Source organism: Haliotis asinina, chromosome 13 (assembly GCF_037392515.1).
Source record: "Haliotis asinina isolate JCU_RB_2024 chromosome 13, JCU_Hal_asi_v2, whole genome shotgun sequence".
In the NCBI taxonomy this organism is placed as follows: domain Eukaryota; kingdom Metazoa; phylum Mollusca; class Gastropoda; order Lepetellida; family Haliotidae; genus Haliotis; species Haliotis asinina.
The window spans coordinates 28,182,047-28,196,150 of record NC_090292.1 but is presented as its reverse complement, the minus strand read 5'-3'; the positions used below and the strand labels follow the sequence as shown (position 1 = coordinate 28,196,150).

The 14,104-nt window shown below is 41.7% G+C and overlaps 2 protein-coding genes across 3 annotated transcripts in view; both read left to right on the top strand.

The window, feature by feature from the left end:
• The first annotated feature begins 4,128 nt into the window (after nucleotides 1-4,128).
• Nucleotides 4,129-14,104, top strand: part of LOC137259277 (multiple epidermal growth factor-like domains protein 10) — a 68,371-nt gene continuing 58,395 nt past the window's right edge. For both annotated transcript variants that reach the window (XM_067796910.1, XM_067796911.1), the window contains exon 1: nucleotides 4,129-4,351. The gene's annotated coding sequence lies outside the window, so the exon portion shown is untranslated. The remainder of the gene's footprint in view (nucleotides 4,352-14,104) is intronic.
• Nucleotides 12,869-13,390, top strand: LOC137259488 (tigger transposable element-derived protein 4-like). Its single transcript, XM_067797130.1, has one exon. It carries the CDS (start codon nucleotides 12,869-12,871, stop codon nucleotides 13,388-13,390), a length of 522 nt encoding a protein of 173 aa, XP_067653231.1.

Genomic DNA, 14,104 nt, shown 5'->3' with positions numbered 1-14,104 from the left:
ACCTTCAGCCATCAAATAATGTCATTCGATCTACATCCAAGTTATTGATTGATTTCCAAGTTTGATACTATGGCTGTCTCGGGTACGATGGTGTTATATTTGCCTCCCTCGGTAAACCCAGACCTATAGTAACCATCCATGGTGTCACAAAGCGTCAGTCAGTGAGCTTAGTTATCAGTGACCCTCAGCCGGGAGAACAATATAAACACGCCGCGACTGTATTTCACTGTTTTATGATTCAATGAAACGGAGATGAAATCAATTCGCCGGTATTGTTAACATAAACCGATACACGAAGGTGGCGTGAATTGGATCCATTTGCTCGAAGCGATCTTAGCTCTACGGGAATCCAACTCCCTCACGTTAACGATAGCCGTTCTTTGAACACGGGCCGGGTGATGTTGCAAATAATATTCGACTTATAACAAGTTTCGTTTGTTTATTTAGTGTTTAATGTCGCACGGTGCAATATTCCAGATATGTAGTGGCGGTCTGTTAACACATGTAATCCAGTCTGGACCAGACAATCCAGTGATCAATAACACGAGCATCGATCTATGCAGCTGTGATACGATGATATATGTTATCCAAGTCGGAGAGCCAGACCTCACTATACTGACCTCACTATCCCTATCTGATACAAGTTTAGCCAAAACATCCAGTGAGTGAGTTAGTGAGTGAGTGAATAAGTCGTCTATCACAACATTTATGTTCGTGATATCTAACTGTAATACATGTGTGTGAGCATGTAAATGATTTGTAATTTAAATCTTGTAAATGATTTGTAATTTAAATCTTGAAACTGATAACAATAAATGTTATACATGTGTAAACATGTTAATGTGTCAAAAAAAACACTCAAAGCGAATAAATTACGCCCAGAATGTCCCAGTGTCTTAATCGTTTAGAATTCACATATATTTGAATTTAGTCACATGATACAGGGTACAATTCCGTTTTGAGTAAATGAGCGAGCAACTCCATTTTTGGTAAAATTTCACAAAATTTTAACAAACACTCCAAGCTCATGGTCTCGGTAGGTTCTTTGCCAGCGAGAAATAAAATTTTAGTTGTGCGGTCCAAATCTGCGTGTGAAATTTTCATTACAGTAGCATCATTCTCATACAAAAAAAATGGTTGGTGAATCCCTTCGACTGTAAGCAATATGGGGTGCGTTGCAGGCCGAAAATCGCTTAGAGTAAGCAAATGAATCGCTTATTCCGGGCTTGCAACAGCTCAAAGCGTTTATCGCTCTTCCAGATATTATCTTTTGCATCCTAAGTTTGTTCCACGGGTTCAATGTAGTCATCAACAATCATAAATTCATCACTCGTCATCGAGACTCTCCTAATACGTTCTTTATTAGCGCCAGATGAGCAAACGGTAATATTTGGAAGATAAACGCTTCGAGCTGTTGCAAACCCTGAATAAGCGATTCGTTGGCTTACTCTAAGCGTTTTTCGGCTTGCATTGTGTCTGTGACAAGTTATTCCCAGGTCCGTCTGATATGAGTGACGTACACTTGACGGGCATGTTAGACGACAAGATGACAGACGCTGACCTGGGCGAGATTATCCCAAAGATAACACAAATTGTTCTAATGGAAATATTTGTGAAAATTCATAATATCTGTCTGGTGTCAATTATATTCAGTTTGGGGAATTGCCTAATTAGGCAGTATTGTTATTTTCACATGGCAACTGTTACTCTTCCATGGCAACTGTTATCATTACATGACAACGTAATTCACGTCAATCAAATAAAGTTTTAATTGTTCACATTTGCTTTTGTCAATTAAGATGATTCTTTTAATTCGTGCAATACGTCAGTCCTTGCGTTCCTTCGTTGACAGTTTTTTTAAACAAATTACCTGTAATATTATAAAGGCGTTAGGCTAGTGATTCAGCGAGGTGTCGGGATTGAGCCCACCTGGGACCAGGTGTAAAAACCTTGGAGTCATCTTTGTGTGCAGACTCATTCAGTGTTGTCACAACCCCTAGTGGACAGTACACAACCCTGTGCACTTAAAAGAACCCACAAAACAGTTGGTATATGACAAGATGGTGGCCACATGAATACATGCAAACACCTAGTTGCGGGTACAGCAACGTACAGTGAACGTGGACAAAGTACTGTGATTATGTGTCCCAGTCCATCCACCTGTTAATGGGTGCGTCGTAAGGATGAGGAAGCCACAATACCTCGGGGCACCTAGTGGCTGCAAGAGTTGTATACTCCCCATGGTGTCGAGACCGATAATACGACGTGCTGTTCAGATTGAGCAAATAATCGAGTCTGGACCAGACAATCTAGTGATCAACAGGGTGAACATCGACCCTGTGCAATTGAGAACCGATGACATAATCTTATGTCAGCCAAGTCAGCGAGCCCGACGACCCTATCCCTTTAGGCGGCTCTTACAACAAGCATAGTCGTCTTTTGTGGCAAGCATGGATTGCTGAAGATCAATTCTACTCCGGGTCTTCACGCGTGACTGACAATACTGACAAATAAGGGGTGGTTGGTTAGTTTAGTGGCTAAAGCGTTTGTTCGTCATGCTGAAATTCCAGGTTTGATTTCCAATATGGGTACTACGTGTGAACCCCATTTCGGGTGTCCCCTCCGTGATATTGTTGGGGCGTTCCTGAAAGTAGCGTGAAGCTGATTTACTCACTAACAAATGATGTCACTAAAATGTCAGACCCGCACGTAAAAGCTTTACTGTCAAGGTAGAAACAAAAGGGACAGAACTCTGGCGACCACGACTAAAATGTTCATTCAACGGCAGTCTGAAAGATAGTGGGGGTCCACCCATCGACATTCGCTCTGTTGCTCGTTATCTGCACGCACACACGCACGCACGCACGCATTTTGAAAACAAATAACTGTCAGCCTGAAGATCTGTTATGTCATCTCGGTATTTTGTTTAACACCAATACGAATGTAGATAAATTATTATTTTTATTTCTTTCTCATGAGACCCGTGAAGGTCCCGGGGTAGAAGAGGCCTTCAGCAACCCATGCTTGCCATAAAAGGCGACTCAGCTTGTCGTAAGAGGCGACTAACGGGATCGGGTGGTCAGACTAGCTGACTTGGTTGACACATGTCATCGGTTCCCAATTGCGCAGATCGATGCTCATGTTGTTGATCACTGGATTGTCTGGTCCAGACTCGATTATTTACAGACCGCCGCCATATAGCTGTAATATTGCTGAGTGCGGCGTAAAACTAAACTCACTCACTCACTCTTTCTCATGTGGATAAAGCTGTATTAGATAAAACTGTTGGCTGGGTTTCGTTTTCGTCTTATTCTATTACTGTATAAAAAAAACCCAAACAAACAAACAAAGAAAAAAAAAAGAAAGAAAACAAAGAAAAAAACCCAAAAAAAACACACACACAAAAAAACACACACGCCTTGGTTGCTGAAGACCTATTTTTTCCCGGACCTTCAAGGGTCGCATTCGGATGTTATTCAAGACGGAAGAGACCCGTGAAGGTCCCGGGGTAGAGCAGACCTTCAGCAACCCATGCTTGCCATAAAAGGTGACTATGCTTGTCGTAAGAGGCGATTAACGGGATCGGGTGGTCAGACTCGCTGACTTGGTTGACACATGTTATCGGTTCCCATTTGCGCATATCGATGCTCATGCTGTTGGTCACTGGATTGTCTGGTCCAGACTCCATTATTTACAGACCACCGCCATATAGCTGGAATATTGCTGAGTGCGGCGTAAAACTAAACTCACTCAATCAATCATTCAAGACGGAAGAATGTTTGAAGTTCAGTGACATACCTTGACGCCGAATATGTGAATATGTCTGTAAAACTATACCTACAAGTTTCGATGTAGTCAAGAACGACTGCCCTTAACATGACGACATGGCTCTTAATCAAGCAGTCATGGAGACAATCTACCTGCGTATACCGAAAGATCAATAACTGTCTATACGTCATTAGCCCGGTGAAGGTACGTACCCCATGCAGCATTAAAGATGCAGGGACCGAGACTACATTCCCAACCGCGAAACAGTTACCTCCCTTACATAGATGTCTTACAGAGCAACAAATCGAACGATCTTCAGGTTCTTCTTGCAATGTGTATTTTTTTACTTCAGTCTAACTTACCTCCCTTTGACTATAGGACATGAGCTAACTATGTCGTTCATTGCTTATTGAGGTCAGAAACAATGCCGTCAGTCAAAACAGAGAAAGTCACGTGCAACCGTCTTAGCTTTTGCAGTATTCGTGTCGCATGTTGTCCTAAGTCGGCCGATGGTTATTTGTAGAGATCTTGCCGCTTTCTGACGTGGATAATATAGCAGGTCTGTGGATACTATGCAGTAAAGGTAGGTCTCTTCTACAAACGTACACTCATAGCGTAAAATGTGATGAATTGCTACCTGTAGGCACCGTGTTGTTTTCAGTGGGCTTGCTGTTGTTGGTTTGTACAAGTGTCCATCGTATCATCAATCCCATCTATGCGGATGCTTGACTTCCCTAACTAGTGAATAAAGAAGATATAGCTGAGACCAAGCTTGTACTTCGAGACAACATAAGGTCGACACATTAAAGTCTTCGACTGTTTCGAACGTTCAACTTTAGCATAGTAAATGTATTACTAATATACCGAGAAAAACAAATAAAGGATCACAGGAAATTCAAGCGTTTCTTAAATTTTCCAGCTTTCATCACCGGCTTTGAGTGGCGCTAAAGTGATGAAAAACTGGAAAATAATAAATGAATTTATTTGTAGTTTCATCATAATAAAAATGCAGACAGCTTTCCACGAAAACCTTGGCTTCAGAGAATATCTCAGCTTGTTGTGATAATTATTATATGTATGGTTGTTATTATTCCAATAATGCGAGCGTTCCTTAAAATACTGTTAATTTGACCATAGGAACAACGAGACACAAAACACTGTATATGTACGTAAAACATGTTTAAATCTACTCATAATTAGAATGATACTAATAATAAATTAACTGGTGGGGATGAGGGTGAGTTTATTTTTACGCCGCACCCGGCAATATTCCAACTATATGGTGGCGGTTTGTAAATAATCGAGTCTGGACCAGACAATCCAGTGATCAACAACATGAGCATGATATGGAACCGCTGACATGTGTCAACCAAGTCAGCGAGCCTGACCGCCCGATTCCGTTAGTCGCCTCTTACGACAAGCATAGTCGCCTTTCATGGCAAGCATGGGCTGCTGAAGGACTATGCTACCCCGAGACCTTCACGGGTCTGTGGTTAACTGAACGTTCACGGTGTATTCGTGCCCATCTCGGGACCCGAACCCAGGAGCCTCCACGGGGTATCGAACCCAGGCCTTCAGCGTTATAGGCAGACGCCTTACCACTGCACTACTGCGCTCCACTATTGTCCTGTTCAGTACTGTTGTAGTACTGTTGTAGTACTGTTGATAGAGACGTCATACAAACATGCAAAAAAATCCCCAAACAAACAAAATATCTACTTCAAAGCATTGAACAATGTAGTAATTGTTGGCACTTGTAAGATTGAGGAAATCCTTTGTTATGTTTACGATCAAACGTCTTATATTGTCAGTTAAGGGCTAATCCCTTCATTATTCTGACAAACACGTGGTATTTTATTTAGATATAATCCGAACACATAAGAAAACCGAGGATGCAAGTCTCCTCGGTCTGCATGACGTTTATTAATGACGGTAGTTCCTCAGGAAAAAGCCTAGGTCCTTCACAATGATACCCGGAAGCGATGTTAGTGACATGATGTATTATACTTAAGTCACGACCTGGTATACATCTTTTACTTACAAGTCGCCGTACTGAGCGACGTTGTGGCTGCCTAGTTTAGTCGCACTTTTCGCGCTGTTCCATAAGTTTGTAACAAACGCACAAATAAATGTCATTGACATTTTCTTTAAGAACTTTTTTTTCGCTTTTGGTGATTTTACTATAGTTGATCTGTTTATACTGGAGTGGCTTTTGTTTCATTTTTTGTATGTCTGTTTTTTCTTGTGTTACATTGCAAGTCATCGATACCATTTTGTTCCAAACGGACTGTAAACAATTTCTTTGCTTGGAAAGCAAAATAACTAAATATGTCTCATTATAAGTTTTGAATTGTTTATATTGAATATTCGCTATGCACACATAACATGTGCCTTAATGGGAAAGCATGATGGTGTGTGTGCGTGTGGGTGTACGTTTGTGTGTGCGTGCGTGCGCGCTCGTGTGTGTATGCGTGCGTGTGGGTATAGGTGTGTGTGTGTGCGAAGGGTGGGGGAGTCGCTTTTACGGTTCCTTTGCTAATGTTTGTTATTGGTGAGAGCGGCGAAAATGATACATACGCATATTGAGTGTCAATTTACCCTTTTGCCTCTTCATTATAACACACCTTAATGCCGATGACAAATACATTAGTTGCCTGACCAAAATACAGTATGAAAGTCAGGCAACCAACAAACATTTCCTTTTTATGCAAATTGTGTAAGATTTGTGCCCTTTTCCCGACAAGTAATGTTTTCATACGGGCGGTGAGGTAGCCCAGTGGTTAAAGCGTTCGCTCGTCAAGCCGAACACCTAGTTCGATTCCCTACGTGTACAATATGTAAAGCCCATTCTTGGTGTGCCCCGCAGTGATATTGCTGGAATAGGGATAAAAGCGAGGTAAAACTATACTCGCTCATACTTTTAAAATGTTGTTAATTAATACATCCACATACGTTATGCAGTCATGACAGATATCGCTCACCAATCAATATATGGTCGTTATTTTATTTATTTTCGATACCTGTAGTGTTATATAAACCCATGCCTTGATCTTAAATAGGCCAACGTTTGAGTTTTGTAATCAGCGTTTGCTTAGTGTTCATAGTCGGTGCTCTTAAATGGGACAAATTTGCAGTCTGGTGTTGGCTTTGCCGTCAGTATTAGCTGTACCAACGTGTTTGTTTAAACAGTTAGCAGACCCGGTACTTGATGGGCCGCGCTCCATGCCCCGTGCATGTAAGATTAAAGGTAGTCATCAAGCGCTATGCTACTCGCTGCTTAAATTAAAAATGAACATTGTTGTCAAACAGGTCTTGTAGGTAAAGAAAGTCGTTACTTGTCATGTACAGGGATTTTACTGATATGAATCTGTAATGAAGTCACTTGACGTACAAAACTTTCAGCCTTTGGTTGTTACTGGGTAAATTCCTTCAATCGTAAATCGGTTATAGGATAAACGGTCCAGAGGGATTGGATATTGTAGCTTTGTGAGGGGATAGGTGCTCAATTTCGTAATATTCTTCACCATCAGAATAAAGGCGGTATGTAAATTATCGAGCCTGACTAGTGGTTAAGATTATGAGTATTGATTTACGTAGATGACATTTAGTCAATGGGGTCACGCACTGGACCATTCGATCCTCAGTTTGGTCACATGATGTAAAGCTGCGGCCTGGGAGCAGTTCGCCCCCTCCACTCTATTCACTCCGCAGATAAACTTTTGTAACTCTATCGACTCGTGGTGGCATATTTGATATCAAAAGACATTCGGCTGAGAGTCTGTATCTATCTGTCTGTATTGGACGACAGATTAGTGATAGTAATGCGAAAGAATCAGGCGTTCTTTGAGTCCTTTTGAGGAATATACAGCAGAGGACTTCCAGAAGAGAGACGTCAGTTGTAGTTTAGAGCAAGGTAGGGTTCGTGACAAGAAAACTTACCACACATCGCGAATTTGAGCAATTTCATGTCGTTTACAAAATTTCTCTTAACCACCAATGGGGCATAAAAGAAACATTAATGTCAACATTGTTATGTTCGAAATGCATGTTTGTGAGACGCAGTACTACACATGTTCTCGCGTTTAACCAGTTGTCAACAGTCGTGTAGACAAAGTGTGGCACGCCTAAATGGCAATTATTTTCTGTTTTACGTCGCATTGACACGAAGAGACTAATAAGGGCAATTTTTCACTGAAATGTACTGAGCAGCAAAGGAAACGTAATTTTCTGAAAAACAAAATCTCATAACGTAAGTGGTCATGTTTACGTCTTCTATAAAAACGTGACAAAAATGCCAGAGTTGCCTTTCTTTTGCTGTTCAGTATAATTTGGAATGGTCAAGATAGTATTGAGATGCTTTGTATAATTATGCATGTATTTCAAACTTTGTAACCGATCCTGATTTTGTAACATTCATTGGACATAACACATGCACGCGTGACACATGGGTTATTGAAGATCAATTCTAAGCCGTATTCTCTCGGCTCGAAAATATCATATCACCATGTTTTAAGTTTGACTTATTTGTGAAGTAAAGGGATAATTCTATTTAGATGAATTTGTCAAGAAAAAGGTTTGAATATGAAATTCCTAATTTCTCAGAGTTAACAAAATTAAGAACATCATTATGATGATGTTTTCCCCAATGTTCGAAATCACAGAAAATTGTCTTAAAAATGTCCACCTTCATTCAATTTATGTTTGGGTCGCTAATGAGTTATAAACGTGGTGTGATGCAGAACACGTCTTTTCAAGCAATTGTAAACTTAGATCACAGCCAGTGAGATAAACGACATATTCTTCTTCTTATACCCGTGAAGGTCTGGGGTAGAATAGGCCTTCAGTAACCCATGCTTGCCATAAAAGGCGACTATGCTTGTCGTAAGAGGCGACTATCGGGATCGGGTGGTCAGGCTCGCTGACTTGGTTGACACATGTGATCGGTTCCCAATTGCACAGATCGATGTTCATGCTGATGATCACTGGATTGTCGGATCAAGACTCCATTGTTTACAGACCGCCGCCATATAGCTGGAATATTGCCGAGTGCGGCGTAAAAATAAACTCACTCACTACTTTTATTCACATGTATCGATAACGCAGCACGATAATAATACTGAGGTGGGGGCATTTTATTAAGGAAAATCGTGAAACCAAGTCGCCTTGGGAAAATATTTGTTTCAATCCAAAATGACTTATGCAGACTTTATTGCTTGCGTAATATGACTCCATTGCGTAATATGTCTCCATTGAGTAATAAAACTCAATTGCATAATAAGGCTCCATTACAAAATAAAACTCCATTGCGTAATAAGGCTCCATTGCGTATTAAAACTCCATTGCGTAATAAGGCTCCATTGCGTAATAAGACTCCATTGCGTAATATGACTCCATTGCGTAATAAGACGCCACTATGTAATAAGACTCCATTGCGTAATAAGGCTCCATTGCGTAATAAGGCTCCATTGCGTAATATGACTCCATTGCGTAAAAAGACGCCACTGCGTACTAAGACTCCATTGCGTAATATGTCTCCATTGAGTAATAAAACTCAATTGCATAATAAGGCTCCATTACAAAATAAAACTCCATTGCGTAATAAGGCTCCATTGCGTATTAAAACTCCATTGCGTAATAAGGCTCCATTGCGTAATAAGACTCCATTGCGTAATATGACTGCATTGTGCATTAAGACGCCACTGTGTAATAAGACGCCACTATGTAATAAGACTCCATTGCGTAATAAGGCTCCATTGCATAATAAGGGTCCATTGCGTAATAAGGATCCATTGCGTAATATGACTCCATTGCGTAAAAAGACGCCACTGCGTACTAAGACTCCATTGCGTAATATGACTCCATTGCGTAATAGGACTCATAAGAAGTCATAATTTGTCATCTAAGTAAATTATATAATCAAACATTTGTAAATATATGATGCATTTTAAAGGTTACATTATGAATAAATGCATTATTATTTCGGCCTTGACTCCAAAATATCCACTTTGGATTTTGAAAGCCATTTTAGAACGTACAGCTCATCATTTTAGGATATCATATAAGTGTAATCGTGACAAAAAGAGGACGGTTCTGTCAGTCGAACCCGGCCACTCATTTTCCCAACTTTAAAAGTGAAACTTGTTGTGACCCTGCCTTAAAGCTTTAAGAGGATAGAAGAAAAATCCGGTCAGCTGCGTAAAGTATCTTGCATGGACTATCCATTATGAAACTGCGTCATGGTATCTCTCTCTCTCTCTCTCTCTCTCTCTCTCTCTCTCTCTCTCTCTCTCTCTCTCACACACACACACACCCACACACACACACACCCCACCCACCACCCCCCACACCCCACCCACCCCCACACACACCAATAAGAAATCTATGTACGATATTTCCATTTACGAACTTCCATTTAAATTTTAACTGTACCTTGCTGTATGCTCTCTTTGTTCTTCTAACAAGGTGTTTATTTATTTCTCATAAACCCTTTAGCAAGAGAACTTATTTTGGGGAAATATTTCCCCCTACATTTCTCGTTTATGTGAAATCACTGTGCTAAGCATATATATTCGCCCCAGTGGAGCATGGCGGTGTTCTGCATTACGATCTGTACATATCGCTTTCTTCGGGATTAGCTCTATGTGATTGTGAACAAAAGAGATTAGTCATGGCGTGTTACTGTTTTTGTAAGTTCATACGTGGGTCGTTGTGGAAATATTTCTTCCCTGACACGGTGCTGCGGTTAGGGTCGCGTTAAAATGTGACGGTTACCGTCACGTACTAGATCGGCCCCTACCTAACGCGAGTGAGGGGGGATTTGGCAGGACATTTCACACCAAACTGTTTCGCTAAGTTCCGAGTTGATGCTGGTTAGTGTCTTGTATTTGAGAACCAGGAGATTATGAACTCTTTCATAGTTACTGTGTAATTAAAACAGGGTGGTGGGGTAGCATGCGTTTGCTCGTCATGCCGAAGATCCGGGTTCGAATCCTCACATGGGTACATTGTGTGACGTCCATTTCTGGTGCCCCCACCGTGATATTGCGGGAATATTGCTAGAAAACCCGTACTCGCTCGCTAAATCACTCACTCAATTAAATCAAAAACAATCATTTCTGATTATTGCACCCCGCTAGAGATAGAATCTCGTGACAAATAGACTCTTGAACGCCCATGGCCGCTGCCCACCAGGATCACGTGCACAAATCGGGATTGGAATGACCTTCCCTAATTCTCTGGACGTGACATGCTGTCACGCAATCAGAGTCAATCACCAGAAACTCCTGATCCAGTGTAGGGGCGTTGGGTGTAGCTCAAGACCACGCGTGGATACAATATGTGTTCCTAGCCGTGATATTGCTTGAATATTACTAAAGTTGGGATAAAACTAGACTCCCTCACTCACTTGACCAGGTAAGTGAGGTAGCCCAGTGGAAAGACGTTCTCCCGTCACGCCGAAGACCCGGGTTCGATTCCCTACTTGTGTACATTGTGTGAAGTCAATTTCAGGTGTGCCCCGCCGTGATATTGCTTAAATATTACTGAAAAGCAGTCTAAAACCATGCCCACTCACTCACTCACCTGATCTGATGCGCGAGTGAGTATCGGTTTTAGGCCGTTTCCAACATTATTTCACAGATGCCATCGTAACTGCTTAATCTGGGAGGAAAAACCGAAGTTATACTTCTATAAGGTTTGAAACTGCGATGAAAACCACGAGTACTGGTATAGCGTCTGAGACCCAGTGTAACAGTGAATGTTTTTAAGCCGTCGAGGCAATATTCCAGTGGAGCCACTATAATATATATTCGCCACCCAGGCAGAAAAGCACAAAAAGAAAGAAAGGATAACCCACATCCAAACTCTATCCCTAGCCTAACCCTTACCCTAACTCTAAAACCCTAACATGACCCTGAATATTAGAGGAAAGGATTATTGGTAAACATGAAAAGATAATCTCAAAATAAGGTGGCGAACATATTCTTTCATCGCATCATTTCATCGCAATGTCAAGGCTCTCGACACCAGAAATCGACTGAACACATTTCTCCCGTAAATCCATGACGGGATTCGAAACTGGATCCTAGGTACAACGCAAGAACGCTGTAACAGCACACTCACACAAGCACACGCGCTCACACACATGCTCACTCTCACTGTCTCGCACTAACGCACGCCCACTATAACTGGTTTCGCACGTGCGGACGCACGCAAACACGCACACACACACTTTGAGTGTCCCAAACGCACGCACGTATAAGCATGCACACGCTCGCAGTTTAACACGTTTGACAATTTTCTGGGACGCCGCATGGATGTAAATTGTACACATACCTACGGCGCCTTACCCGACAGCCACACCCATGCTTCATCGGATCGGATACCCTACCAAACTGGCAGTTTACCCTAGTTCGATATGGTTGTCTAACTCTGTTCGTTTGTGACGTATTGCATGGTTGTATATGCCTTGTGTTTGTTGTGTGTATAACCCGTTAAGGCGACTAACGGGATCGTGTGGTCAGGCTCGCTGACTTGGTTGAAACATTTCATCGAATCACAGTTGCGTAATTCGATGCTGTTGATTGCCCATCGTCGTAATCTCCAACTTATACGTTCCGATAAATCTCCACTATACACAATGTGTGAAGCCCGTCTCTGGTGTTCCCCGCCGCGATGTTGCTAGAATATTGCTAAAAGAAGCTCAAATAATTAAACATACTCTCGACTGCCTGACAAAGGGTTAAAATTAACAATGACAAACAGGCGCTTCTGAATTTCTTTGTTCGTGATGTATCACAGCATACTCAAATATTTCTCAAAGATTATCGAGATTCCACTTCTTGCAATAGGTAAATCTGCAAATCCACGTTGTTTCAAAAATGTGAAGAAATTGCCAACTGAATATCATGCGAATAGGAAAGCGTGGATGAATTCTGACTTATTCCGAAATTGGTTATGTAAGCTGGACAGGAAAATGCGACGTAATGCTCGCAAAATTGTCTTAGTTGTTGATAACTGCCCTGCACATCCAAACGTAACTGGGCTTACAAACATTCAACTCATCTTTTTGCCCCCCAATACCACCAGTTAAACACAGCCAATGGATCAGGGAATAATACACAACTTGAAGGTTCATTATCGGAAGCATGTGACTGCAAAATATCTAGCAGCAATTGAAAACAAAACTGAAACAACTGTCAGTGTTCTTGAAGCACTTAGGTTCCTTCAGCTGGCATGGGAAAGTGTTTCACAAACAACAATTAGAAACTGTTTCCGACATGCAGGGTTTGTGAGTAACACAAACATCGACGTCATCGATGCTGACAACGAAGATGATCCCGAAGATGACATTCCCCTCAGCGATCTTGTCGGCCGACCCATCACCCTGATGGGCTATGCTTGTGTGGACGAGGACCTTGCTACGTGTGACCCGGACTCTGAAGATTCTATCGTGGATGAAGTTCTTGACACGAGAAAACCGGCGCCGGAGAAACCTAACAATGACAGCGATCCCGAGAGTGACACTGAATCTGATGAAATTGAACCACCCACCCCTACCCTAGCTGCAGCATGGACCGCCCTCGACACCCTTATCAGATTTGTGGAAGCACGTGACACGTGATTTCAACCAGCTTGGTACATTAAGAAACTTTTTGAGCAATTCTGCTGTGATGCCATGCCCGAACGCCAAACAGACTGTAATTTCGGATTTTTTTAAGAGATAAATTCCCCACATGTACACGTATGTACATTCCGATTCCGTTTGTGTGAACTATACAACTTTTTATACTGACTGAAAATGAATTAGTGCTGCCAACTAAACGGGATCGCTTGTGAGTTTGTTAAATTATTCTTGTTCTTATCTTTTTGTATGCATATTTATTTGCCATGACGAATAAAGTGATTGAATTGATTTACATTTGTATATGTTGTAATTTAAAGATCAATATTGTCGTAAACGTTTATTGCAAAGATATATTGTTCGTATGTGTATCCTACTGCGAAATAACGATGTGTTAAGCACCGTGGTTGTGTTGGTTCTTGGTCCTTTCAATGCTGACGGATGTGTCGAACACTCGGATAAGTCGAACTTTTCCCTTGGTCCTGACGAGTTCGACACAACGGGGTTCGACTGTATATCCTGTTCGCCACGAAATCCAATCTTTGTAGGCATTCCCAAGAACGTTATTGTGTGAGTCACGTGACCCAGGCAGCTCGGCGATGACGGGTCGTTGATTTCAAGGAGTCAGCTGTCCGGAAACTTGACAGGCACCGTGAGTCGAATGTTATATGCGCAGTTGTCGAGAAACAGGCTAATCAACAATTTTGTGGCGAT

Excerpts from the sequence above, each read along its gene's own strand:
- LOC137259488 (XM_067797130.1), top strand. The coding sequence starts at position 12,869 with ATGGATCAGGGAATAATACACAACTTGAAGGTTCATTATCGGAAGCAT.